Source organism: Muscardinus avellanarius, assembly GCF_963383645.1.
Source record: "Muscardinus avellanarius genome assembly, chromosome: 7".
In the NCBI taxonomy this organism is placed as follows: domain Eukaryota; kingdom Metazoa; phylum Chordata; class Mammalia; order Rodentia; family Gliridae; genus Muscardinus; species Muscardinus avellanarius.
The window spans coordinates 67,720,108-67,747,107 of record NC_137793.1 but is presented as its reverse complement, the minus strand read 5'-3'; the positions used below and the strand labels follow the sequence as shown (position 1 = coordinate 67,747,107).

At 38.5% G+C, this 27,000-nt stretch overlaps 2 protein-coding genes across 3 annotated transcripts in view; one reads left to right on the top strand and one right to left on the bottom strand.

The window, feature by feature from the left end:
• Nucleotides 1-1,871, bottom strand: part of AIDA (axin interactor, dorsalization associated) — a gene marked incomplete at its 3' end in the record, with an annotated part of 64,058 nt that extends 62,187 nt beyond the window's left edge. Inside the window, exon 1 of the mRNA XM_080698913.1 lies at nt 1,747-1,871. Within this exon, the coding sequence (XP_080555039.1) occupies nt 1,747-1,856 (110 nt within the window). The 5' untranslated portion in view covers nt 1,857-1,871. The remainder of the gene's footprint in view (nt 1-1,746) is intronic.
• A 2,407-nt stretch (nt 1,872-4,278) lies between these two features.
• Nucleotides 4,279-26,783, top strand: BROX (BRO1 domain and CAAX motif containing; the record flags this gene model as incomplete). Of its 2 annotated transcripts, XM_080699414.1 has the most annotated exons (12): nt 4,279-4,388; nt 8,895-9,001; nt 9,449-9,545; nt 14,881-14,976; nt 16,785-16,857; nt 19,096-19,201; nt 19,708-19,797; nt 21,968-22,053; nt 22,873-22,954; nt 23,266-23,416; nt 25,319-25,478; nt 26,697-26,783. In XM_080699414.1, 12 exons carry the CDS (start codon nt 4,288-4,290, stop codon nt 26,781-26,783), a joined length of 1,236 nt encoding a protein of 411 aa, XP_080555540.1. The 2 variants fall into 2 exon arrangements, with proteins under 2 accessions (XP_080555540.1, XP_080555539.1); XM_080699413.1 differs by lacking the exon at nt 14,881-14,976 and having other exon boundaries at nt 4,288-4,388.
• Between the last annotated feature and the right edge of the window lie 217 nt (nt 26,784-27,000).

Below are 27,000 nucleotides of genomic sequence, written 5' to 3'. Positions count from 1 at the left end.
TGGGGGGCATACTAGAGACTGAACTCAGGGCATTCTGATTCCAAGCTACATCCCCAGGCCTATTATTTATTTGCATATTTATTTATTGGTACTGGGGAAGAAACCCAGGGGCTACCATTCTACCTCCAAGCTATACCCCACACACTATTTTATATTTTTAATTTTTTAAATTTATTTGTGGTACTGTGGATTGAGCCCAGAGGCATTCTACCTCCAAGCTACACCCCCAACCCTATTTTTTAATTCTTTATTTAAAAAAAATTTTTTTTGGTACTGGGGATGGAACCCAGAGGCTGTCTACCTCTGGGCTATACTCCCAGACCTATTTTTATATTTTATTTGCAAACAGGGTCTCACTAAGTAGCTGAGGCTGGCCTCAACCCTGTGTTATCTTCCTGGAAGTTTGTGATACCACACCCGGCTTAAAATTTTGTTTTATATCTTGTGGAGGGCCTTGCTAAATTGTTGAGGCTGGCCTTGAACCTGTGAGTCGAGTAGATTCTCTCAGGTCAGGTCTATTCTCAGGTCAGGATGGCCTCCCAAGTCAGGTGGGCCTCCCAAGATTGGGATTACAGGTATTTGCCCCCATGTCTAGACACTACATTATCTTAATGGTCTGATAAAAACAACTATTGTGTGTGTGTGTGGGGGGGTAGATTCTCAAACTACCAATCCTGTATTCTTTCCAGAAGGCCTGGGGAAGATGTCCTTGCACAGGTTAGATATTCCCTGAAACCTCAAACAATAACGTGCTTTAAACCAAAAAGTAATGACAATAGTTTGCAAATGACAGCAGTTTAGTAGACAACTGTCATGTTCAGTAATGTCTGCAAGAAAGACTTTTTTATATACAATTAAGTCGTGTGTTAATTTAAAAAACATCCCTTATATTTTTTGAAGGGGGGGGTAAAGAAATCAGAAAGGGCAAGAAATCAGACTGAGGTTGATAAAGGAAACTGGTACTTACAAGTACCCTGCGGCTATACATTATACACCAGAAAAGGAGGAGGGACCAGAGGAGGGAGTGGAGGCGCCTTGGTGGAGGAGGATTCAGTTTGCTCTCTTTGGTTCACAACCTGCACGGACTCCACCCAAAGCTAAGGGGTGGGTGGGACTCACAAAGAGCAAATAACAGTCCCAGAAACCGAAACGAAATCGAGGTGGAATGGTGAAAACACAACTCACCAGAAAGCAGGGCGGAGAGGCGCGAAGACCGGACTCTTGGTTTTGTAGAAGAGACATCCCAGGCCCTCCCAGCTTCCTAGGGGCACCCCCTCCCTTCAATCGCAGCCAGCCCCCTCCTATTCTACACATGGACACACGCACAACCAAGAAAGACTAGCCATCCTTGGAACGGGGGCAGAAAACGCACAAGTATTCCTAAGAGATTTTCAAAGCGAAATTGAGGGGTGGCAAACTGGGAGAGGAGGAGGAAAGGAAACTGACTGCCAAACAGGGGACTCACGAGCCCGGGGAGAGGAGCTGAGTAGACAGCGCAGTGGGGCCAGCGAGCCGCAAAGAGGGGCGACCTGTTGAATGAAACTGGCCCTCTGGAGGTGGAGCCGCGAGAAGGGCGAGGCCCCCCGGAGTGGACCCGCGGTCTCCAGGGCAGCCTCGCGGGCCGGCGGGCTCGGAGCCCCGCGCAGGGGCCCCGCCCTGGCTGCGGACGCAGTGATGAGACGCGGATGCAAACAAGGGGGAGGCGGCAGCCGCGGCCGGCCACCCGCGGCCGGGTTGGTCACTCACATCTGATACTCGTCTATCGCCTCCACCAGCTGGCCCCAGGAGTCGAAGTCGGCGCCTCTCCTAAAACTGGCGCCCCAGCGCTGCAGCAGACTCCGGGTCACCTCCGACATGGCCGGGCCCCACCCCGTCCCCTCCCTCCCCAACCCCAGCGCGGCCGGGCTCTAGGCTGCCATCCTCCCAGGGCCGGGCCCCGACATTAACAGGGCCGGGAGGAACCGCCGCCGCCGCCGCCGCCGCCGCCCGCCGAGGAGCCGCCCAAGCCCATTTGCCGCCACAGCCAAACTTTACGGCGCCGAGGCCGGCGGCCGAGGGCCCGCCCCAGGCCCAGGCCCCGCCCCGTCAGGCTGAGCCGCCGCCTCCCCTCCGCCGGAGAACCAGACCGAGGCTCGGGAGGAGGGGCCGGGGAGGACGGGAGGAAGGGTCGGGGAAGGAGCCTTCCGAGGGGCTGCGGCGGCGCGGCATCCCTCGCCCTCGCGCCGCGGCCGCCGTCATGGCCGCCGCCACGTGACCCGGGCTTTCCCCTCGCTCTCGCTCGCAGCTTCTGCTCTTCGCCTCCCTCCTTTTCTCCCCGGCGGACTCCAGTACTGCCTTTCTCCCTCAGAAGAAGTGTCCGAACAGATCCTGAGAATCTCGGTAAGAATGTCAGAGGATGGACTTTTCCCAGGAATAGCCCTGCCCCTGTTGTCCCCCGGGGTCGCAGTCGGGTCACCCCTTTTACAACTCGTCTCCATAGATCCCCAGATGGTGATCTAAAAAAGGCTGCTCCTAATGCCTTGAAACAAAGGGGAGGAAAGCCGCACTGGTCCCGCGAGGCAGTGGTAACGACCGCTAGGTTGGCCGAATCCCCGTGCGGAGCGCCTCCGTGGGCTTTCGGAGGTAGGGAGCGCACTCGGCGGTCGTCTGGCCGGCCTCCGGGTGGATGCCCTCGGCTTTCCACCGCCGCGCCTGTTCTGTTGGCGCGTGCGCAGACTCCCGCCGGCCCGGGGGTAGGACCGAGGCGGACGGGAAGCGGCGCGCGGCTCCGGCGCCCCGGGTAGGTGGCGGGGGGCGCCCGGCCTCGGGCCAGGCGGGCCGGCTGCGCCGTCGCCCTGCTGGGGAGGCAGGCTCGGAGACCTTCTCGACCCCATGTGGTTCTGGTGATTCTGAGGCACCGGCGCCTGGAGTGGGTGTGCCGCGTCCGCCGCCCCCAAATGCCGGAAAACAGAAAAATGCCGGGTGGCCGGAGGGGTTGAAAGGGGGAGAGGCAGGCAGAGGCCTTACCAGTTTTGTCATAAATAAATACTATTAGGGAGGTGTTTAAGACAGAACTCTTACAGGCTGAAAAAATACGTGTAGCCCACATATTTTTCTAGGAAGAAAAGTCGGTTAAACATCAGAATTTATCCTACTTCCGGGAACTTAATTGCCGTATTTTAGTCTGGGTTGTCTTTCCTGGATTATTATATATACACTACCTACCAAGGAACTTTTAGGCAAGAGACATATAATATTGCTTTTATTTTTAAACCTATAAGCTGTGAAACTTAATTTTTTTAAGTTGGCACTTTTTCAAATGTTTCTGTTTTTAAGATAGAAGTTATTAGTCCAATTGTATTACTCTTATAAAAACATGATTCTTACCTTTTTTATGAAAAACATATTTTACAGAACACATACTATTATATCCATCGGTGTCTGCAGTATGTTGGAAATATAGTCAACTTAAAACCTATTTAAGTAGCTTTAGTGTAATGAAGGTCATTATTTCAACCTCTTAGGGAAATTACACTAATCTAATCCTCTATTCCTTTTCACTTGTTAGTTGTCCAACCAAAGTCTAGTACTTGGCACTCAAAAGTAGTCTAGGGAGTTGTAGCATCACCATTTTAGGTTTCCTCCAGACTATGAAATTAGAAATTTTCTTGTAACAAGACAAGGTAAAGGACATTCCCAGAAGATTTTTATGCACATTAACATTTAAACATAACTGGTCTAGTGTATTTGAACATTGAAGTTGCTTTGGGCAACTGCAAATGCTAGACTTTTTTTTTAACCTGGTCTAAACATATAATAAATTGACCACCAGTTAAAACAATTAATTTATGCAGGTAAAGTACTTTACTTATATATTTATGTTTTATTAATAATTTGTGTGATTATGTTTATATTTCTTCTGTGCTATGTATATATGGTTATCTAGGTCATGTATGTATGATTTATATGTAAAATATAAGCCAGGCATGGTGGTGCACACGTGTAATCCTAGCATTTGAAAGGCTGAGATGGGGATTGCAGTTCACAGACAGCCTCAGGTACTACTTAGTGAGACCCTTTGCAACTCAGTGAGATCCTGTTTCAAAATAAAGACTAAAAAATGGAGCTGAGGGTATAGCTCAGAGGTAGAATGCTCCTCAATTCCATCCCCAGTTCAGCAAAAAAAAAAGAATAAAAAAATATAATGTATATTTTGTAGTATGCTTTTAATTTAATGACTACTTTATGCTATATTCATTGCTTTTTTATTTATTTATTTATTTTGTCCACAGAAAACATCTAGAGAAAATGACTCACTGGTTTCATAGGAATCCTTTAAAAGCTACTGCTCCTGTCTCTTTTAACTACTATGGTATGGTCACTGGCCCTTCTGCTTCAAAAATGTGCAAGTAAGTTTTAGTCAAACTCATAAAGTGTTGTTGCCACTTCTGGATACTAAGTACATTTTTAGGTTCCATGAGCAATACAGAAATATATACCACCTTTTTTTCTAACTTTTAATTTCTTGCAAATTTATAAATGACAGATGAAGAGGTAAATCACAGATTTTTTAAACTTTGACGGTTATTAGGCCAGGGCCCTTAACTTGAGACCAATAAGTGAATCCCAGAGGGGTTAAAGCAGTGACAAAAGAGTGAAGCTCTGTTGCCGGGCGTGGTGGCGCACGCTTGTAATTCCTGTGCTTGGGAGGCTGAGACAGAATCTCACAGGTTCAAAGCCAGCCTCAGCTACTTAGTGAGGCTCTCAACAACTTGGTGAGACCCTGTTTCCAAATAAAATATAAAATAGGTCTGGGAGTATAGCCCGGAGGTAGAAAGCCTCTGGGTTCCACCCCCAGTACCACAAGAAAAAAAAAAAGAGTTAAGCTATGTGTTATAACAGTAGAAGAGACTCCATAAGATAGTGTCAGGATGTTGTTAATTGACAAAATAGTAAATTCATTGCATTCAGAGCAGTAAGAGATTCCTGTGAAGTGATAAGAGAAATAACTTGAGTTGCTATTTAGATAAGTTGTATGGCTTAAATCAGCAATTGACAAACTATGTCCCACTGGTTTAACCCACTCCTTGATTTTATAAATAAAGTTTTAGCTGAGTGTGGTGGCGCACACTTGTAATCCCAGTACTTAGGAGGCTGAGACAGGAGAATCACAGGTTCATGGCCAGCCTCAGTTACTTAGTGAAGCCCTCCAAAACTTAGTGAGACCCTGTTTCAAAATAAAGTATAAAAAGTAGGGCTGGAGCTATAGCTCAGAGGTAGAGTATTCCTTGGTTCAATCTCCAGTACTGCAAAAGTAAATACATAAGTAGAAGTTGTACTCAAACACAGCCAGATGCACATTTGTTTAAATACTGTCTATACCTGCCTCTAGCAGCTTTACTCAACATTGGCAGTATTGAATAGTGATGAAGACCCTTATAACCAACCCACTAAGCCTGAAGTCTTTACTATCTATCTCTTTATAAAGTGTTTGAGCGTCCCTTATTTATTAAGGTAGAGGGGGAAGAAGAAGTCAGTCATTTCTATCAGGAATACCATTTTTCTAGGGATAGCAAGTAGAGCAGTTTTGCCAGACAAAGAGAACAGGCGGAAGAGATATTTCTAAGGAGCAGTCAGTTGACTTGACTGGCTGCCTCTAAGAAATTGAAAAAGATTCAGTCTACATGAGATATAAAACTTAAAGTCATTTAGGCATTGATGGTGTTGGTAAAGGAAAATCAGGAAGGTTATTGCTTCTTGGGAAGAAGTTATTTGAGCACAAGGTAGAAAAATTGATTTATTAATCTAGACCAATGATCAGTACCGTGTGTGTGTGTGTGTGTGTGTGTGTGTGTGCGCGCGCGCGCGCGCGCGCGCGTGTGTGGTGCTAGATTTAACCCAGAAGCATTCTGCCTCCTTCATTCCTCCTTTCTCAGCCTCTCAAGTACTGGGATTACAGGTATGTGCCACCACAACCAGATTTAAAACCATTCTTAGTTTGAGATCTAAACAAAAATCATCTGTGGCCATATAAAAAAATTATAGTTTGCCAACTGTCTAAACTCCAAGAGGTAGATTCACTTAGTTGTTTTATATATAGCACTGGGTAAAGTCCCTAAACTTCTCTGAACCTAATTCTTAATCTATAAAATGAATAACCAAAATCAAATATTTCTAAGGCCCATTTTCCTTAAATTCTATAATTGTAAGATGAATTTATATCCTCAGCTACTTAGTATGACCCTCTGCAATTCAGTGAGACCCTGATTCAAACTGGTAAAAAAAAAGGGGGGGGAGGGGACTGGGTGTGTAGCCTGAAGGTAGATGTCCTGGGTCCAATCCCCAGTACCACAAAAACAAATGAATAAGATGAATTTGACTTTACACAATTGGGCTGTTGGTGATGATTGATCTCCTTCGTGGAAATTCCTGGCAAATTATATGATTCTACAATAGGCCCTAGGGATTCAGATTTCTTCCTGGTTCACTTTATTTATTTGTTTATTTATTTATTTATTTTGGTGGTACTAGGGGTGGAACTCAGAGGCTTTCTACCTCTAGGCTATACTCCCAGACCTATTTTATATTTTATTTGGAAACAGGATCTCACTAAGTTGCCGAGGGCCTCACTTAAGTAGCTGAGGCTGGCTTAGAACTTCTGCGATCCTCCTGTCTCAGCTTCCCAAGCACGGGGATTACAAGCATAAGCCACCACGCCCAGCTCAAATTACCCTTTTTTTTTTTTTTTTTTTTTTTTTGGTGGTACTGGGGTTCTTGGAAGTGCTTCTACCTCTGGGCTACACTCCCAGACCTATTTTATATTTTTGAGACAGGGTCTCTTAAACCAGCGCGGCTGGCATCGAACCTGCGCCATCCTCCTGTCTCCGCCTCCCAAGCGCGGGAATTACAAGCGTGCGCCACCACACTCAGCCAAATTACCCTTTTTAGCTTCTAAATAAATACTAATGATAAATTTATAAGATAACTTATTCCAGTTTTAATCAACTACATGTAATTATTGGTATATAATTTTTTGAAATATGCCTCCTCAGAGTTAGAATTAATGAATGAGCACTACAACCCTTCTAAACTTTAGAAGAAAACATTTGAAAAACTGATATTCTTTACTCAACATGTTTTTTTCATTAATCAAAAATTTATTAGTATGCAGAAAGGCACAGAGCACTAGTATACATTTGATACTTAAAGTGAATATTTGTCATGAAGAAAATAATTTTGCATATATGAGCATATTTTTTTCCTGCAAGGAATTTTCAACTTTTTTATGAGGTAGAGCTAAGAGTATAACTTTTTGATAGAGCACTTCCCTAGCATGCACAAAGTTTAATCCCCAGCACTGAATAAAAAAAAAATGAAAAAAAATGGTGGATTTAATCAGTTGATATCCTGATCGTGATATAAACAGATAATTTTGAATATTCTAACGATCTATTAAATTCTGAGTATGCAGCCCTTATTCTTTTTCAAGTTTAATCTTTTTTAGTCACACACATTTCAGGTATATTAAGTCATTCATGTAATGTAGCTTCTGGAACCCTCAGTAAGATAACTGCCTTCTGGATTAGATGTGGAAGTGGACAGCACCAAGTTAGAGCTGATGGTGGAGGTCTAGTAGGTAAGATGTACAAATAAATGAAATCTCTAAAGATAAGAGAAAAACAGACAGCCAAAGACTTAAAAGTTTTATAGAGCTGGATATGGTGGCTCATGCTTGTAATCCCAGCATTTTGGAGGCTGAGACAGGAGGATCATGGTTCATGGACAGCCTCAGCTACTTAGTGAGGCCCTTTGCAACTCAGTGAGACCTTGTTTCAAAAATAAAGAATAAAAAAAGGACTTGGGGTGTAACTCATAGATGGAATGGTGAATGCCCCCTGGGTTCCATTCCCAGTACCATTTAAAAAAAAAAAAAGTTTTGTAGATGGGGAAATTTTTTCTCTGTAGGGGCCTTAGAAAGAGTAAAGAATAAACCTTTAAAGCTAATAAAAGCAACTGGAAAACTCAATACTACTGAAATCATGGGCAAAAAGAATTTCACGAAGGAAAAGGCATATCTGCAGTGGCTTTGCGGCAAAGAAATAAAGGAGAATGGAGACCAGAGAGCAGTTTTAAAACAGCTAATGTCCAAATGTTTTTGTATATTCTTAATGTGTGTATTGAACTATAGAATTTCACTTTTAAAATACAATTCTCTACCTAATAAATTATGTTTGACATCTTGTGAGTAATCTCAAATTTAGACCTTTCAAAGATATAGTAAAACCATGCACAAATATGTTAAATTTTCCCATTTCAAAAAAAATTTTTTTTTCCTTGCGGTACTGGGGATGGAACCCAGGGGCATTTTACCTCCAAGCTACACCCCAGTCCCATTTTTTATTCTTTATTTTTGAAACAGGGTCTCACTAGTTTGCTGAGTCTCACTAAATAGCTGAAGCTGTCCGCGATCCACGATCCTTGGTCTCAGCCTCCCAAATGCTGGGATTGCAAGCATGCACCACCACACCCAGCTTCAAAAAACTTTTATTTTGAACTGGTTAAAGTTACTCAATGTTAATTCTTTTCTTCAATCTTCAAAGGATGTTTGTTTGAATTTTTTTAAAAAGTAGAACTTGCTATTCATTTATATTACATAATTGTAATGTAGTAATTGTAATATCACAGTTGGGTTTATTTTAATACAATTCTTAAACAATTGGCATTAGAAACTTCACTTCTCTCTAGTATTAGTCTACTCATGGCCTTTTAGTGTACTTGGCAATACATTGGAGGAAGGGGAAGGGGTGTGTGTGTGTGTGTTATGTTTAAAAGCTTTTACATTAAAACTTTTAAGCCTCTTTTACAGAGTCATTGTAAACAGCTTACTAAACTTTCCTATCTGTGTTTCTTGTAAGTGACTTGAGATCATCCAGAGCACGACTCCTTGAATTATTCACTGATTTGAGCTGTAATCCAGAAATGATGAAGAATGCAGCAGATTTGTACTTTTCACTTTTACAAGGTTGGTTACTTGATATTTTGAGTTTTTAAAAACAACTATATAGAAGTTCATATTTAACGCAGACTTTTCACATATGGATGGCCTAGTCATTCGGGCTAGATTTGGTTTCAGAAGTGTGAGATGGTAATGGTAGTATGCGGTCTTTCTAACATTTTGAAAATTGTCTACATAATTCATACTATGCTACTTCAAGAGGAGGTGTGAGATGTTGGAACAGAGAGAGGGGCCAAAAGTTTCAATCAGGAACCTGGAAAGTTTTAACATTTTGAAAATTAAGTGTGTACATAATTCATACTATGTTACCTCAGGAAGAGATATGAGATGCAGGAAAGGAGAAGGGGGCCAAAAGTGGTATTGAGACACCTGAAATTGTAATTATCTGAAAAGAATTCTAAGTAGAAAACATGTTATTTCTTATGAAACTAAAATCTCTTAATCTTTTTATAGGTTTCATTAATTCCCTGGATGAATCTACCCAGGAAAGCAAGTTACGATATATTCAGAATTTCAAGTGGACTGATACATTACAAGGTCAGGTTCCAAGGTAAGCAGTGAAGAAGTAGTACTAAGCTGAAGCCAGATTTTGTAACTCATAAGCCAGCGATTAACTCGTAGCTCTGTATTTGATCAGCATTTTATCTTTTCAGGAAATAATTAAAAGCATTTGAACTTTACCCAAATATATACCATTAATATATAACTTGTTTTTCCCAGTTCAAGTCTGTTTTTTAGTTAATACAAATGCTAACTAAAATTGAATAACCTTGCCTTAATAACAAAGAATTTTCAGGGAATTTGGAACCCGAATTGACTTTCAGTCTTTGCCTACCTTCAACCTACTCCAAATTTAGATTTTATTTTCTTTTTCTAATGGATAGTTCAGGTGCCTTTGGTCAATCTCTCTTCCTTTCTTTCCATCATACCCTTTTCATTCTAGGTATTTGTTTTCTTCTTTCTCTTTACTGTTCCTGCTCTTTTAAAAAAATGCTTTCCTTCAGAGCTTTTTTATTACTCACTTGAAACCAAAGTAGATCTAATTGTAACAGGTCATGATAATAGTAACTTTAACTGCTTTTTTTTTTTTTTAATAGAGGCTGAATTCAGAGAGGTGTTCTAATTCTGTATTTCTAGGCCCAATTTTTTTTGGGGGGGACAGGGTTTCACTAAATTGCTGGCCTTGAACTTGAAATCTGTCTCAGCCTCCCAAGTACTAGTGTTATGGGCATGTGCCACCACATCCCGCTATTCAACAACTATTTAAAAACATCATCGGAGGCCGGGCATGGTGGCGCACGCTTGTAATCCCCGCGCTTGGGAGGCAGAGACAGGAGAATCGTGCAAATTTGAAGCCAGCCACGCGCGCTGGCTTAGGAGACCCTGTTTCCAAATAAAAATGTAAAAAATAGGTCTGGGAGTGTAGCCCGGAGGTAGAAGGGCTTCCAGGAACCCCAGTACCACCAAAAAAAAAACCCATCATCGGAGCCGGGTGTGATGGCGCACACCTATAATCCCAGCATTTGGGAGGCTGAGACCTGGAGGATCGCGGTTCACGGACAGCCTCAGCTACTTAGTGAGGCCCTCTGCAACTCAGTGAGACCCGGTTTCAAAATAAAGAATAAAAAATAGGGCAGGGGGTGTAGCTCAGAGGTCAAGTGCCCCTGGGTTCCATCCCTAGACCCCCCAAAAAAATAATAATAAAAAAAAAACATCATCGGATTGTTAAAATTATCATATATCATTATCTCAAAGTAATGAAAATTATCATATATCTTCACTTGCTTTAGAATCACTGTTTTATAGAAACAGAAAGGAAAACATAGGAGATTGCTGAAAGAACAGAGCAGGTGGTACATTATCTTACAAGGAGTATGGACATTGAATTCATACATCCTGAATGCAATTTCATGTTTTCTACCAAATAAACATCTGCTTTTTCAATTAGGTTTTGGTGCTATAATTTTGGAACTTTGTGAAAATAAAATAAAATTTATGTTCAGTAAATAACAATGTAAGCTAGGCATGATGGCACAGGAGTAGTGCAGGTTCCAGGGCATCCTCAGCTACTTAGTGAGGCCCTCTGTAAATTAATGAAACTCTGTTTCAAAATAAAGAATAAAAAATAGGGCAGGGGTATGGAAGGAGTTTGGAGGTAGAATGTCCCTAGGTTCAATCTCCAGCACACCAAAAATAAATAAATAAATAACAGTATAATACCAGGCATGTAGCAAGTCCTTCACTAAATGTTAGTTTTTACTCTTCCTTGGGTATATTGTGTATAGAATTCATATATTGAGTAAGACATGGGGAATATGGATCCTTCCCAGATTCTAATATTCTAGAATACTAAAATTTCCAAGTACTTCATTTTCTGGATTTTTTTTTTTTTATGTCACCTTTTTTCATTCAAAATTAAGGGATTTTTTTCTATATTAAGATTTTTTAAGATTTTTTTTTTTTTTTTTTTTTTTTTTTTTTTTTGCGGGTTTGGGAATGGAACCCAGGGGCATTTGACCTCCAAACTACACCCCCTGCCCTATTTTTTATTCTTTATTTTGAAACCAGGTCTCACTGAGTTACAAAGGGCCTCACTAAGTAGCTGAGGCTGTCTGCAAACCGTGATCCTCCGGTCTCAGCCTCCTGAATGCTGGGATTACAAGCGTGCACCACCACCCCCGGCTTATATTAAGACTATTTTTAAAGAATCAAACCTTTATGATTTTTACATTACAAACTTTGACAGATTCTAAAATGTTTATCCTTTTTTTAATTTCAATCTCTCTTGTTCCAGAACATTCCAGGTCTGTAGTACATCAAAGTAGTCAGAAAGCATACACAGTTGAAAAAATATTTTTCAGAACAGATATATTCAATTTCTATTGAGTAAGTAGAAATCAAGCATAAGTAACTTAGAAGTCTTACATGTGCTGAATTTTCAGTAAGGTCTTCATATAATTCTTCACTGTCTCAAAAAATACTGAAAAAATGATAAATTGTAGCTTGCTGTAACATGGGATAAAAATTACATAAATTTGGCCCATCGTTCCAAATGTGATGAAGATCTTACTGAAAATTCAGCACATGTGAGACTTCTAAATTACTTTATGGTTGATTTCTACTTATTCAATAAAAATTGTTATTTATGAAGTTTCTTATAAATTAGGAAGACTGTCAAGTGATTTAAAGGCAAAATTATAAAATAGATATGTTCACTAGATTACCAGATGTCATTCTTTTGAAAGTTTTAGTGCTGAAAAAAATAAGCTATTAAAGTTTTTTCAAGAAGGTAAAACTTTTGTTTTTTGTTTTTTTCTGTTTTGCCTTTTGTAGTACTGGGCCTTCCACCTTCAGGCTACACCCCCAGACCTATTTTATTTTTATTTGGTAACATAGTCTCACTAAATTGCTGAAAGCCTTAATAAGTTGCTGAAAGTGGCTTCAAACCTGCAGTCCTCTTAGGTAAAACTGTTTTGAGAACTTTGTTCATATTTTTTATTTTTGTATGTAATATATACGAAACAGGATAGTTTACAGATAATGATGGTTATTATTATTTGTATATCAGTGTGTGTATTGTGGTACTGGGGATGGAACCCAGGGGCATTCTACTTCTGAGCTACACTCCCAACCCTATTTTATTTTGATACAGAGTTCCACTAAGTCGCCAAGGGCCTGATTAAATTGCTAAGTCTGGTCTGGAACCTGCAGTCATTCTGTCTCAGCCTTCCAAGTACTGGGATTATAAAGGTGCGCCACCACGCCTGGCTACAGGTTATTTTTAATTACAATATGTCTTCTAAATTTTAACTTTTTTGTGTGTGGTGTTGAGGATTGAACCCAAAACCTTGTGCATGCGAGGCAAATGCTCTACCATTGAGCTAACACTTCTTGGCCACATTGTTTTGTTTTTGCAGTAATCTAACACTGAGCTTTTTTTGTGGTACTGGGGTTCCTGGAAGCCCTTCTACCTCCAGGCTACACTCCCAGACCTATTTTATTTTATTTATTTATTTTTTTATTGGTGCACTGTATTCATACATCATAATAGTATAAAAAAAACTTTTGTAGACATACATGCACACATCGCCCAGTTAGCCCCTACCCGATCCCCACCCCGTTCCCTCCCCATCCCTCCTTCCCATGCTTGGCTTAGTGGTTGACATCTAGTATTTTAGCAATTTATCTAAAATTAACAATGATAATCTCATATAACAGTTTCATTTATCTGATACCAAGCTTTTGATGACTTAAAGATAACATTTCAATATTTCTTTTTGCTTTCTTTCTTACCAGAGAATATTTTTTTCTTTTTTTTTTTATTTAGATGAAACTATCATACATTTATTGATTTATTTTTCAGAGAAAATCTATCCTAATATGAAATATGAACTCTAGATACACAAAACGATCTCAAAAAAGAACAAAGCTAGATGTATATTTTCTGATTTCAAATGTTATAAAGCTACAATAATTGAAACAGTGTAGTACTGTTATAAAGGCAGATATATAAACCATTGGAGTTAAGTAAAAGCCTAGAGATAAATTCTTCCATATATTGTCAAGTTATTTTTGACAAGGTTTCCACAGACATTTGGTGGAGGATATAATAATCTTTTAACTAAATATTGTTGAAAAATAATAATTACATGAAAAAGAATAAAATTGGACCCTTACCTAACACCATATACAAATATTAACTCAAAATAGATAAAAGACCTAAATACAAATCTTAAGACTATAAACTTTTAGAAGAAAATCTGGGTCATAAAACCTCATGACATTGAAATTGGCAGTGTTTTCTTGGATATGATTTCAATGGCACAGGCAACAGAAGGGTAAACAAACTCCCTAGAAAATAAAAAAATATTGTATATCCAAAGACAATGTAGACAGAGTTAAAAGTTACTGATAGAATGGGAGAAAATATTTCCAAATGCTATATCTGAAGGTATATTAATATTCCAACTAGAAATCCTAAAAATTAGCAACAATAAAAGCAAACAATACAATTTAGAAATAGGTAAAAGACTAACATAAATAATGAATCTCCACAGATAACCAATCTTAGTTGTCTGTTGGATGGAAAAATCATGTTTCTCTGGTTCTGGTGTGTGTTACCTATTTCTTCTTTGTAGTAAATCTCTTTGAGTATTTTCTTTAGCGCTGGTTTTGAAGACATAAATACCTTCAGTTTCTGTTTGTCATGGAAGCTTCTTATTTCTCCTTCGAATTTGATAGAAAGTTTTGCCGGGTAGGAAATTTTTGGCTGGAAGTTGTTTTCTTTCAGAGTTTGGAATATGTTACTCCAAGCCCTTCTGGCTCTCATGATTTGGTTTGGGAAGTCTGGAGCGATTCTAATTGGTTTGCCTCTGAATGTCACTTGGCCCTTTGTTTTTGTTGCCTTTAAGATTCTCTGCTTGGCTTCCACATTGGTCATTTTGACAATTATGTGGCGTGGGGATCCTCTTCTCTGATCCTGTCCTAAAGGAGTTCTATAAGTTTCCTGGACCTTTGTATCGACCTCTTGCTCTGTTTGGAAAATTTTCTGCTATTACTTCCTTGAAGAGATTGTACTTCCTTGAAGAGATTGAGTACTTGTTAAACTAGGCTCCATCTCAGATTTTGACTCTATGAGGTTAGTCCCAGGGAAAAAGAAAGCTACTGTCCTCATGTTTATTATTATATGTTACATAGTACATGCTGGACCACTGTATTTTTTATTTGTATTAATTACTGTTAGCTTTATCTCCCCATCCAGGTTAAATACCAGTGTCATTTTCAATACATGTATATACCAGAGATCTTTGTAATTTTGAGTTTAATGTCCCATAGGCTGCATGAAATAATGTCTTAATTTACAGTGCTTGATGATTGTGTTTCAGTACCCAACAGGATGCTGTTTTTGAATTAATTTCCATGGGATTTAATGTAGCTTTATGGTATACCAAATATGCTTCAAGACTGGCTGGAAAAGAAAAGTAAGTTAAAGGGTAAGGCTATGTACTAATATGTTATTTTTTTAATATATTGTAATTCACTATTTAAAATTTTAGGCTAGCCAGGCATGGTGGAACACACTTGTAATACCCACACTTGGGAGGCAGAGCCAGGAAGATCGCGCAGGTTCAAAGCCAGCCTCGCTAGCTTAAGAGACCCTGTTTCCAAGTTTAAAAATTTTATAATAGGTGTCTGGGGGTATAGCCCAGAGGTAGAAGGGTTTCCAGGATCCCCAGTACCACCAAAAAAAAAAAAAAAAAAGTTCAGGTTATTTATTAAAAAGCACCACTTTTGAGTACATAAAAGTTTGCCTCATATTAAAAGATTGAAATTGCTGGGCATGATAGCTCATGCTTGTAATCCCAGCATTTGGGAGCTGAGACAGGAGGATCACATTTGTGGATAGCCTCAGCTACTACTTAGGTCCTTTGCAACTCAGTGAGACCCTGTTTCAAAATAAAAACTACAAATACAGGGCTGGGGGTGTAGCTCAGAGGTAGAATGCCCCTGGGTTTCACTCCCAATGCCACACACAAAAAAAATAAAGATTGAAATCTTTTAGTAATCTTGTCACATGAAAGATCTCTCTCTCTCTCTCTCTCTCTCTCTCTCTCTCTCTCTCTCTCTCTCTCTTTTTTTTTTTTTAGGTGGTACGAGAGATTGAACCCAGGGGCATTCTATCTCCAAGCTACACCTGCAGCCCTATTTTTTACTTTGAAACAGGGTCTCACTAAATCACTGAGGGCCTCACTAAGTAGCTAAGGATAGAGGTGAGCCTGTGGTCCTCCTGTCTCAGCCTCGCAAGTACTGGGATTACAAGCATGTGCCACCATGCCAGGCTTGGGATATCTTTCTAAAGACCAAAAAGCCATAAAAGAAAAGATTGGCTATGTGACCATATAAAAGTACTGTAAACAAAGTTTTAAAAAAAAAATGACTGACAGAATTGGTCAAAAACATTGTAGTGCATATGATAAATTGTTTTTATAAAATATACTTTAAAATAAACAAAGACCAAATCAATTAAAAATGAGCCAAAGACATGAACAGGCAATTTATATTGCATTCATATCTGTATATGAATTAAAAGATGTTTAGAAGGACTAATAGTATAAGATAAACTGTTTTTAATAGGTAGGTAGATAGAGCAATAACTAAATAGTTATGATTCATCCATACATAAGAATAATATGCCACCAGTTAAAAATGAGATTGAAAGCTGGACATTAGGAAGCTGAGACAAGAAGATCACAGATTCAAGGCCAGACTCAGCAACTCAGCAAGGTCCCCAGCAACTTAATGAGATCCTGTTTCAAAATTAAAAATAAAATAGGGCTGGGAGTATAGCTCAGAGGTAGAATGCCCATGGGTTCAATCCCTTGTACCATAAGTAGATAATTAAGTTGAATTGAGTGTGCTGATGTAAAATTTCTTACAGTAAGATAATTAAAATAAGCAGAGTAGCAAATATAACTACCATTCTATATAAAGTGTATAATATTTTGTTCTGTTTTTAACAAAAGTATCTAGAAGAAAAAAACAACAAAAGAAGACTTTGTCTTCCTTTGGCAGGATCTCTCTGTTTTATTTTTAGGTTCTTGTCTTTGGATATTTTGCATTTGTTATTGTGATACCTAAAAGTGTCCAAATTAGATTTTATTTAAAAGGAAGGAAACTGGTGATGAGTGAAAAAGGAATAATTAATTTGTTTAATGATACTGTGTTAGTTGTTGGTTTTACTGCCAGAAATGGGATTCATCCTCTGAAAGTTGTAATCACTATCTTTAAGCATAACAGAAGATGAAGCAAAAGAAGTCCATCGAAGCCTAAAAATTGCAGCTGGAATTTTTAAGCATTTAAAGGTAAGGAAACACAGTGTGTATAAATGTTTGCCTAATGCTTTAATTCTTGGAAATTTTTACTTTTTGGCGGGGAAGAAAAGGTGTTTTTATTATATAAAAAGAGCTACTTGCTAGTATAGTGCCTCCAGTATCTGCAGGGAATGCGTTCCAGGTCAAACTGCCCCATTACCCCAGAATGCCAAAGCCTGTGGATGGTCAAGTCCCTTTAAAAATGGCGTAGTAGCCAGGCATGGTGGCGCACGCTTTTAATCCCAGCATTCAGGAGGCAGAGACTGAAGGATCACGGTTCGCGGACAGCCTCAGCTACTTAGTGAGGCCCTTCGCAACTCAGTAAGACCCTGTTTCAAAAACTGAAAGACTAAAAAATAGGACTGGAGGTGTGGCTTGGAGGTAGAATGCCTCTAGGTTCTATCCTCAGTACCACAATAATAAAAAAAAAAAAGCATAGTATTTGCATATAACCTATGCATATCCTCATATATTTTAAATCATCTCTGGATCACTTATAACGCCTAATTCAGTGTAAATGCTATGTAAATAGTTTTTCAGGGAATGAGGACCAAAACATCTGTACACGGTCAGCACAGATAAGTTTTTTTGTTGTTCTTTGTTGTTGTTGTTGTTGTTGTTTTTGGTGACACTGGGGATTGAGCCCAGGGACATTCTACCTCCCAGCTTCACTCCCAGCCCTGTCTTATTTTTATTTTTAAACAGGGTCTCACTGGTTAATGTGAATCACACTATTTGCTGAGGCTGTCCTCAAACCTGCAATTCTCCTGTCTCAGCTTCCCAAGTACTGAGATTACAAGTATGTCCCACCACACCTGGCTTCAAATATTTTCAGTACAAGGTCCTGAGGACATGGACTCCTTGGACATATAGGGCTGGCTGTTTTCTTTATGTTACTTTTCTGTTTTCCTTATTATTAATTATACCTTATTGATGAGTACAGTCAATTACTGGACATTAATGTCTCCATTTTAGTCTTAAAATTACCAGCAACTCTTACAATTAGAAAATTTAAGTTGTAATACACCCACTTTTTCTGTCTCTTCAGAAAAGATAGGTGACAACAAAGCAGAGAAATTAATGCTCTTAAAATAGTATTTTTTATTGCTTTCTATAGCACTTGCCAGGAGCAGTCACAATTTCACAAACTGAACTTCTGATCATATTTCACTGGCACCTCAGTGAAAATACTGGAGGAGCAGTCATTGTACTTATATATTACATTACCTGGCGATTTGGTGGGCATTAGAAAAAAGAATAGTGTGCCTTCCAACCGGAATTCCCCTCTCCATCATTCTTATTAAACAACTATTTATTGAAGGCTTTTTGGAGGCCAGTGTTGGGGGCTTTCCTAATAAAATAGATGCTTTTGCAGTGACTAAATAGTTATGGTTCTAGCTAGGCATAGACACACACCTGTAATCCCAGTACTTGGGAAGCTAAGACAGGAGGATTATAGGTTCTAGCATAGCCTCAGCATCTTAGGGAGACTCGGCACCTAGTGAGCCTTTTTTTTTTTTTTTTTTTTTTTTGCGGCACTAGGGCTGAAACCCAGGGGCATTCTACCTGTGAGCTGCACCCTCAGCCCTATTTTTATTCTTTATTTTGAAACAGGATCTCACCAAGTTGCAAAGGGTCTCATTAAGTAGCTGAGGCTGTCCTCAAACCACTATCCTCCTGTCTCAGCCTCCCAAATGCTGGGATTACAAGTGTGCGCCACCACGCACGCTTGGCTGAGACTCCATTCAGAATAAAAAATAAAATAGATCTTGGGTTATAGTTCAGAGGTAGAATGTCCAGGTTCGATCTTCAGTACCACAAATAAATGAATGAATGAATGAATGAATGAAAGCTATGACCTTGACATATGTGAAGAATTGTATTTTCTTTATATCTGAGTTATTAATGTGATTGAACAATTCAGGTAATCATGTAAAAGAGATTTTGTTTATTCAGTTAAACTTTTCTAAGATGAAATATAAAAGTAGTACTAATCTTATTTTAAATATATAAGTAGTTTGTTATATCCCAAATTTTGCTCTTCAGTTTCTCATAAAAGCTTTGTTTTATTGTACAGGAGCTTGTGTTCTTTGTAAGCTTACTTTTGCTCCTTTTTCACAATTTTTATATCTTAAATTTCTGGCAAATTACCAAATTGAATGTCTTTTCATCTAAAAAACCTGGGTTAATGTAAAATTTGGTGTCTTTGTTTTCTGTTTTCTTTCTCAGGAAAGTCATATTCCCAAACTTATTACACCTGCAGAAAAGGGAAGGGACTTAGAAGCTCGGCTCATAGAAACTTACATTATCCAGTGTCAAGCTGAAGCTCAAGAAGGTATCCTAAATATTATAAAATTCTTTTTACTGCCGCTACTTTAAAAAAAAAAAAAAAGTCTGTCTCTATCTTGGCATTTGATTATTTTCTTTTTTTAAAGTTGGTATCAGAGTTTCAGGAATTTACAGTGAGGAATAATTTTACCTTTGCCATTTGCTTTCATCTTAGTAGGAAAGGGTCTTACGGGTAATGGCTCTTTAAGAAAGATTTTGATTCCATGTCATTCCTAACAGCAAAAATTAACTTTTCAACTCATCTTTTCCCTCTCTACATGTTCATTCTTTTCTCTCTTCCACTGTTTGGCTTATTCTAACAAATTGTATTAGATCCAACAGACTCAATATTTTCTGTTGGTGTTTGCATTTTCTGTAACTTTTCATGTTAAAATTTATAACACACTCTATGAAAATTCCTCAGAATTTATTGACTTTTGCTGTTAATATTGAACTTGTGGTGAATGGAAGTGAACTTAACTACAAGTTTCTTTTATTGTGTGTTGGTTACAGTAACAATTGCTCGAGCAATTGAACTAAAACATGCTCCAGGACTAATTGCTGCACTGGCATATGAAACAGCCAATTTCTATCAAAAAGCTGGTAAGCCCATCACTGTTCCTATACCCTTAGTCTTTATATTTCTAATTGAGTTTGCTTTTGGCTGAATAGGGAGCAAAACAAAAAGATTTTCAGAATTGTTAAAATTTGCTAAAGTGGAATAATATATCATTTTACTAATCTCATTTAAAATTAAAGAATTAAAATTATTCATAGTTAATGTGCTTTATAACTCCTAATGGAAAGGACAGTGCTGTACATTTTAACCAGTCATATCAATTAATTTTGTGGCTTTTTTGCTTTTAAATTGACTTTGGTCTTTAATTGCTGTCCTTATTTAGATAAGAAACTGAAATAAAAAGTTACTATCTTTATTTAGACAAGAAACTGAGATGAAGCTAGAGGGTTAACAAGACCAACCCATAACTGCTAGCAGATGGGAGGTTGGAACCAGAACTCAGTTTTTGAAATTATTCTAGTATTCTTTCATTCACTGATTAGTAGCCATGCCTATGTTTCTATTTATGGAATGGTTACTATTTCAGTGCTGAGTAGAGATAAGTAGACAGGTTTTTAATCAATGGAAGGAGACAAGCATGTAATCACATTATTATATAATGAAGTGTGTTATTGTTTCAGCAATGAAATAAGATCCTAAACAATCTGGTCCTGCTATAGAAGGCTTTGTAAAGGACTCATTTTAAAATAGAAATAGAAATTTTTTGTTTGTTAGGAAGCATTAGTGGATGGGAATAGAACAGTTTGTACTGTGTACAAAGATAAGAAAGAACATAGTACTTTCTGGGACCTTCAGACAGTTGTGTGTAGTTGAAACACAGGATGAAGAAAAGGAGTAAAGTCTGGGAAGATCGTGTATGAGGTGAAGAATCTGTTCATAAGCCTGTCTAAAAGGTTTGGCCTTGATTCTGTGGATATTTGGGGCCCATCAAAACATGAAACAACTCTGACTTGATTCAAATTTAAGAAATATCCCTCTGATTGCAGTATGAGAGAAAGGCTACTACATGGAGGAGGAATAGGCTGACTCAGCACTCAGAAGAAATTCTTCATATTTACTTTGAAGTTCTTGGTTATATCTATTTTACCTTTATCTTTTTTTTTTTTTTTTTTTTTTTGTGGTACTGGGGTTCCTGGAAACCCTTCTCCCTCCTGGCTACACTCCCAGACCTATTTTTATACTTTTATATTTGGAAACAGGGTGTCTTAAGCCAGCATGGCTAGCTTTGAACCTGTACAATCCTCCTGTCTTCGCCTCCCAAGTGCGGTGATTACAAGTGTGCACCACCCCACCTGGCTACCATTATCTTTAACTTAAAGTTATGTTAGTCATCAAATCAGAGAGGTGCCATGTTATTTAATTTTATTATGTAGCTTAATACATAGTTGCAGAAAGATAAATCACTTTTGTGTCTGTGTGTATGTACGTGCACACACGCGCATGTGTGTGATGCTGGTTACTAAACTCAGGGACATTCTTCCCCCGAGATAACACCCTTTTTATTTTGTATTTTGAAACAGGGTCTCACTAAGTTGCTGAAGCTATCCTCGAACATGCAGTCCTCTCCGTCAGCCTCCCAAATACTGTGATTATGGGTGTATGCCACCATGTGATCCTCCTGTCTCAGCCTTCCAAATGCTGGGATTACAAGTGTGCGATACTATACCCAGCTGAATAGTCACTTTTAGTAAAATAAACTTTTTTTTTTTTTTTTTTTTGTGGTTACTGGGGGTGGAACCCTTCTACTCCAGCTACACTCCCAGACCTATCTTATATTTGGAAACAGGGTCTCTTAAGCCAGCGAACCTGTGCAATCCTCCTGTCTCTGCCTCCCAAGCACGGGATTTCAAGTATGTGCCACCACGCCTCGCAATAAAAGAAACATTTAATAAAGATGCATATATATATATATAAACACATGAGTTTTAAACTTGAATGGCATTTTGCTTTTATCATCAGAACATAAGAACTGTACTTGGGAGGCTGAGACAGGAGGATCACGTGTTCAAGGCCAGTGCACAGTGAGTTAGCTAGATCCTATTTCAAAATAAAATATAAGATAGAGCTTGGGCTGTACCTCAGTGTTACAGTGCCCCTAGTTTCAATCCCTTGTACCGCAAGGAAAAAAAAAAAACATGAACTAAAAGTAAATCAGGGTGAAATTATATTTTGCTTTTTAAAATGTAACTTTAGATCATACTTTATCCAGTTTGGAGCCTGCATATTCTGCTAAGTGGAGAAAATACCTTCATTTGAAAATGTGTTTCTATACAGCTTATGTAAGTATTAATGGTCCTAAAAATTATGTAAATTACTTTCCTTCCAGTAGTTAACATTTTACAATAATGGGCATTTCTCAGTACATGTTCACTGACAGTGTAGCCATTGTGAACTAAAGTGGGTAGAAAGAGAGGTATAGAATTGAAGACCTAGATCATAGCAGTGAAATTACTATTTGATTCTGCATGCTTAATGAGAATCCTTTTCATTGTAATTGAATAGCTCTGATTTTTAAGGCATACCACACAACATATCACTTAAGTTGGCAAAGGAACCATCAATATGCACCATTCTGGAAATTACTTACCAGTTTATTATACCCAACAAACTTAGTTGTTTTAGTTGGTTTAATATCATGCAAGCGATAATCAAAACCCTTTTTCAAGTCTTAAGTAAATATTTTTTATATTTTACAATCTGCTTTCAAGCATATTACCTATGACCAGTGTGTAATCCTGCATTAACATAGACATTTGAATAGTAAACTTTCAGGTTGATAATATTTCCCTTAAAACCTCTGTAGTCCCTAGCCTCAAAACACTTGGCTCTGTATTAGCACAATAATTTCTTTTTTATCTGCAATGTCCTAATTTTCAAAACAGATTTCAGTAAGTAATTTTTCTCCCAGGAAATGGTCAAAAGACTAGTTTGGCTCAAGGCTTGACATGATTCCATCTTTTGCATAAATCGAGGTGGGGAAAAGCTTATTAAAGAGATATATGAGATTATTGACATATCAAACAGTGATAAAGACATTTATTTTTCTGACAAAATCATGTATAGTTAAAAAATGAATAAAAATATGTTTCTCTTCTCAGGCTTACTGTTATCACGGCCAGACTTTATTGGCTAGTGATAAGTGTGGTGAAGCAATCAGGTCTCTCCAAGAGGCAGAAAAATGTAAGTATTCCTATCATAATTTCAACTCCTTTAATTAAAATAAATATTTTATTATAAAGGAGAGTAAATAGAGATTTTGGCTGACTTTGTGAAAGAGAATGGGAATAAGTGAGTTGACTGGAGGAAAAAAAGGTGTTTCAGGCCTAGTACCTATAGGAAACAGCCACCTTCCACTTAGGATTATTACCATTATTGAAACTGTTGTTTTTATTAGATAAGGAACAGTAAAAGTCTCACTATCTATTTTAAAGCTTTTTAAGTAAGCAGGGTTTGGTTATTATCAAATAACTCTTCTCTCTTCTCACATGCAGTGTATGCAAAAGCAGAAACACTATGCAAAGAATATGGAGAAACCAAAGGACCTGGACCAACAGTCAAGCCTTCAGGACACTTATTCTTTAGGAAGCTTGGAAGCCTTGTGAAAAATACCCTAGAAAAATGTCAGAGAGAAAATGGGTTTATGTGAGTATTGTTTGATATTTACTATGTTTGTTTGTTTGTTTATTTATTTATTTATTTATCTATTTGGTAGTACTGGGGTTCTTGGAGACCCTTCTATCTCCGGACTACACTTCCAGACCTATTTTTTAACTTTTTTATGTGGAAACAGGGTCTCTTAAGCCTGCAAGGCTGGCTCTGAACCAGTGCAATCCTCCTGTCTCTGCCTCCCAAGTGTGGGGATTACAAGCGTGCGCCACCACACCCGGCTACTTTTTTATTTTTGGAAACAGGGTCTCTTAAGCCAGCGTGGCTGGCTTCGAATCTGCACAATCCTCCTGTCTCCACCTCCCAACCATGGGGATTACAAGCGTGCGCCACCACACCTGGCATATGTTGATTTATTATTGGTATTTTAAGTAACAATTTTTTTTTTTTTTTGGTAGTACTAGGCATGGAACCCAGGGGCATTTGACCTCTGAGGTACGTTGCCAGACTTTTGTGTGTGTGTGAAACTGGAAATTGAACCTAGAGGCATTCTTCTTCTGAGCTAAACCCCCAGCCCTGTTTTTTATTGTTTATTTTGAAACGGTCTCACTAAGTATTAGCTAAGGCTGGCTGTGAGCCTGTGAGCCTCTTGTCTCAGCCTCCCAAGTACTGGGATTACAAGCGTGCATCACCATGCCTGGCTCTGTTTTATTTTATTTTTTTAAAACAGGGTCTCAATAAGTTGTGGAGGGCCTCACAAAGTTGCTGAGGCTGGCTTGTGATCCTCCTGTATCAGCCTGCCAAGTACTGGATTATAAGCATGTACCACTACTCCCAGCCGCAGTTTCTATTAGTTTTTATTCCCAAGGTTTTTATGTTAAATTGCATATAAACTTGCTACTATTTAGCCCATGGACATTCTAACTCTGAGCTACACACCTAGCTCTATTTTTTTTTTTTTTTTTTTTTTTTTAGGATTTCACTAAGTTGTTGAGACTAGATTTCAACCTGCAACCCTCCTGGCTTAATTTTTTTCTTTAAATTAGTGAAAAAGTTCATGTGTGTAGGACCTAATATTTATTTTTAAATACTTTTATTGATGCATTATAATTGTATATTATGGTGAGGTTCAGAGTCATGCAAACACTTCGTTAGGATATTCACATAATGTTCTAATTTTTTCTTACCTTTGTTTCCCTGCCATTCTTTATGTTTTATATACACACATGCACATACACAAATCTTCTCAACTACTTTTGCATATTCATATCAGTCTGGTTTTTGCTAATTAAAAAGCAGGAAAAATAATTTTCCCAATATCCTTCCTCATCCTCTCAGCTTTCTATTTTTGTGGAACTAGGAATTGAACCTCTAAGCTACACCCCCAGCCCTGTTTTTTATTCTTTATTTTGAAACAGGGTCTCACTAAGTTGCAGAGAGCCTCACTAAGTAACTAAGGCTGGCCATGAACCTGTGATCCTCCTGTCTCAGCCTCCCAAGTACTGGGATTGTAAGTGTGCACCACCATGCCCTTCGCATCAGTGTTCCAACTGTAAACCATCACCTTTGTAGGTTGGTAGAATCAATCATGTCTCTGATTTTATCTTTGTACATCCTTCTCATTATTAATCTATATATGATCATACTCAACTTTTCACTTTTTGAACATGCTGTTTTACTTTCTATCACTTCTTTTGCAAATAGTCACTGAGCCCTGAAACCTGCGTTCCTTGTTCCTGTTCTCATGGCACTGTGCAACCATTATAGCTTCATTTACACTTGTATTTGACAAGATTTCTTGATTTTTCTCACCTACTTATCTGTGAGCTAAACGAGGCAGAGAAGTCTCTTAACTCAATATTAAGTTGGGCCTTGAACATATTAGGAACTCAGTTGCTGAATAAATGAATGAATGACTATTTAAATTGGTCTTTGCAGTTACTTTCAAAAAATTCCAACAGAAGCCCCACAGCTGGAACTCAAAGCAAACTATGGGTTGGTAGAGCCTGTGCCTTTTGAATTTCCTCCCAAGAGTGCTCACTGGACACCAGAAACATTGGCTGCATTTGATCTCACCAAGAGACCCAAGGATGACAACGTATGAAATTGGAGTTTTTCTTTCATTCACAAAACTTTAAAAAGAGAATTGAGAGTATTTTGATACTCTACTTATATAGATACATATGTTCATCTGTTTTAACTGGTTGCAGTCTGTGATGCAGTCTGTTGATGACACTCTGAGAAAGCCTCCAGACTTGTTGCCTGATTTTCTGCTTAACTGACATTGTTTTCAATGCATTATTTTGTCTTTTGACAGCTTGTTAGTGCCTCCTTTAAGAAGAGTGTGGCAGAATCAGTGTGTATATTGCCATAACAGTACTCTCTTTTTGGTTGAGCATTTTGCAGAGTATTTAAAGATTTTTATCTAATACCAGAATTCCATGAATCATCTAAAGATAAAATAAGAATGCTCTTATTCATTTATATAAAAATATATCTTGGTGTTTTAAGTCAAATGGTATCTTAAATGGAAATTTTGAGACTCAACTACCAACAGACTAAGGATCTGTAAGAAAATAAATTGAATAATTTTTCAAGCATAGCTCTTCCATTGAAATGGCGCGTGTGTGCGTGCGTGCGTGCGTGCGTGCGTGTGTGTGTGTGTGTGTGTGTGTGTGTGGCGGCGGCGGCACTGGGGATTGAACACACGGGCATTCTACTTCTGAGCTACAACCCCAGCCCCATTCTGTTCTTTATTTTGAAACGGGGTCTTATTTCTAAGGGTCTCATTCAGTTGCTGAGGCTGGCCTTGAACCTGCAGTCTTCCTGTCTCAGCCCCCCCAACTACAGGGATTACAGGTGTGCACCACCACACCTGCCTTGAAGTTGCATTTTTAAATGTAACTTCTTTCCCATACTAAAACCATTATTCCTTAAAATGGCATCTTTATATCCTTTTCATCCTCTTAAATAATGCCTTAAGACATAGCCTGCTACTTTTGTAAGTTAATTCCAAACTTTAGAGTTCCACATGCGTAGATTTGACAGTCAAGTTTCTCTCCTCAAAGAGTGGGCTGTGGTTATTATAAGCTTGGCTTCTGCCTACTAGAGTAGCTTTTCATTTTCACTGAAATGATGCCTATTGGCTATGTCTTGAAATGAATTGATATGTAGCTTCTAGGGTAGCTTGACTAATCCCAGTGTTACATCAGTGTTAAACAACAAATAAAACTCAGTGTAAAAGTGAAGTGTAGAAGAACTCAAGTTTTCTGAGTTGTCATTTATGTACTTAGACTGCATTTTTCTTTATCCCTAGGCCAAACCCAAGCCAGAAGAAGAAGTGAAACCTGTGAAAGAACCAGATATCAAGCCTCAGAAGGACACTGGGTGCTCCATTTCCTAAATACAATACGCACTTTGAATTTCTCTACCAGTAGATAAGATAAACCACAGAACTTGGGTTCAGATTTCTGAATCCCATAGAATAATTATTACATTTCAGAGAGAATCTGCCTTTAGTTTATTTGTTCTTCATTTTTAATAGGGTAGAGATGAAGTTTCTTATTTTGTTCTCAGACTCCTTTTTAATCAGGATAACATTTGAAAGGTTTTATTGTGCC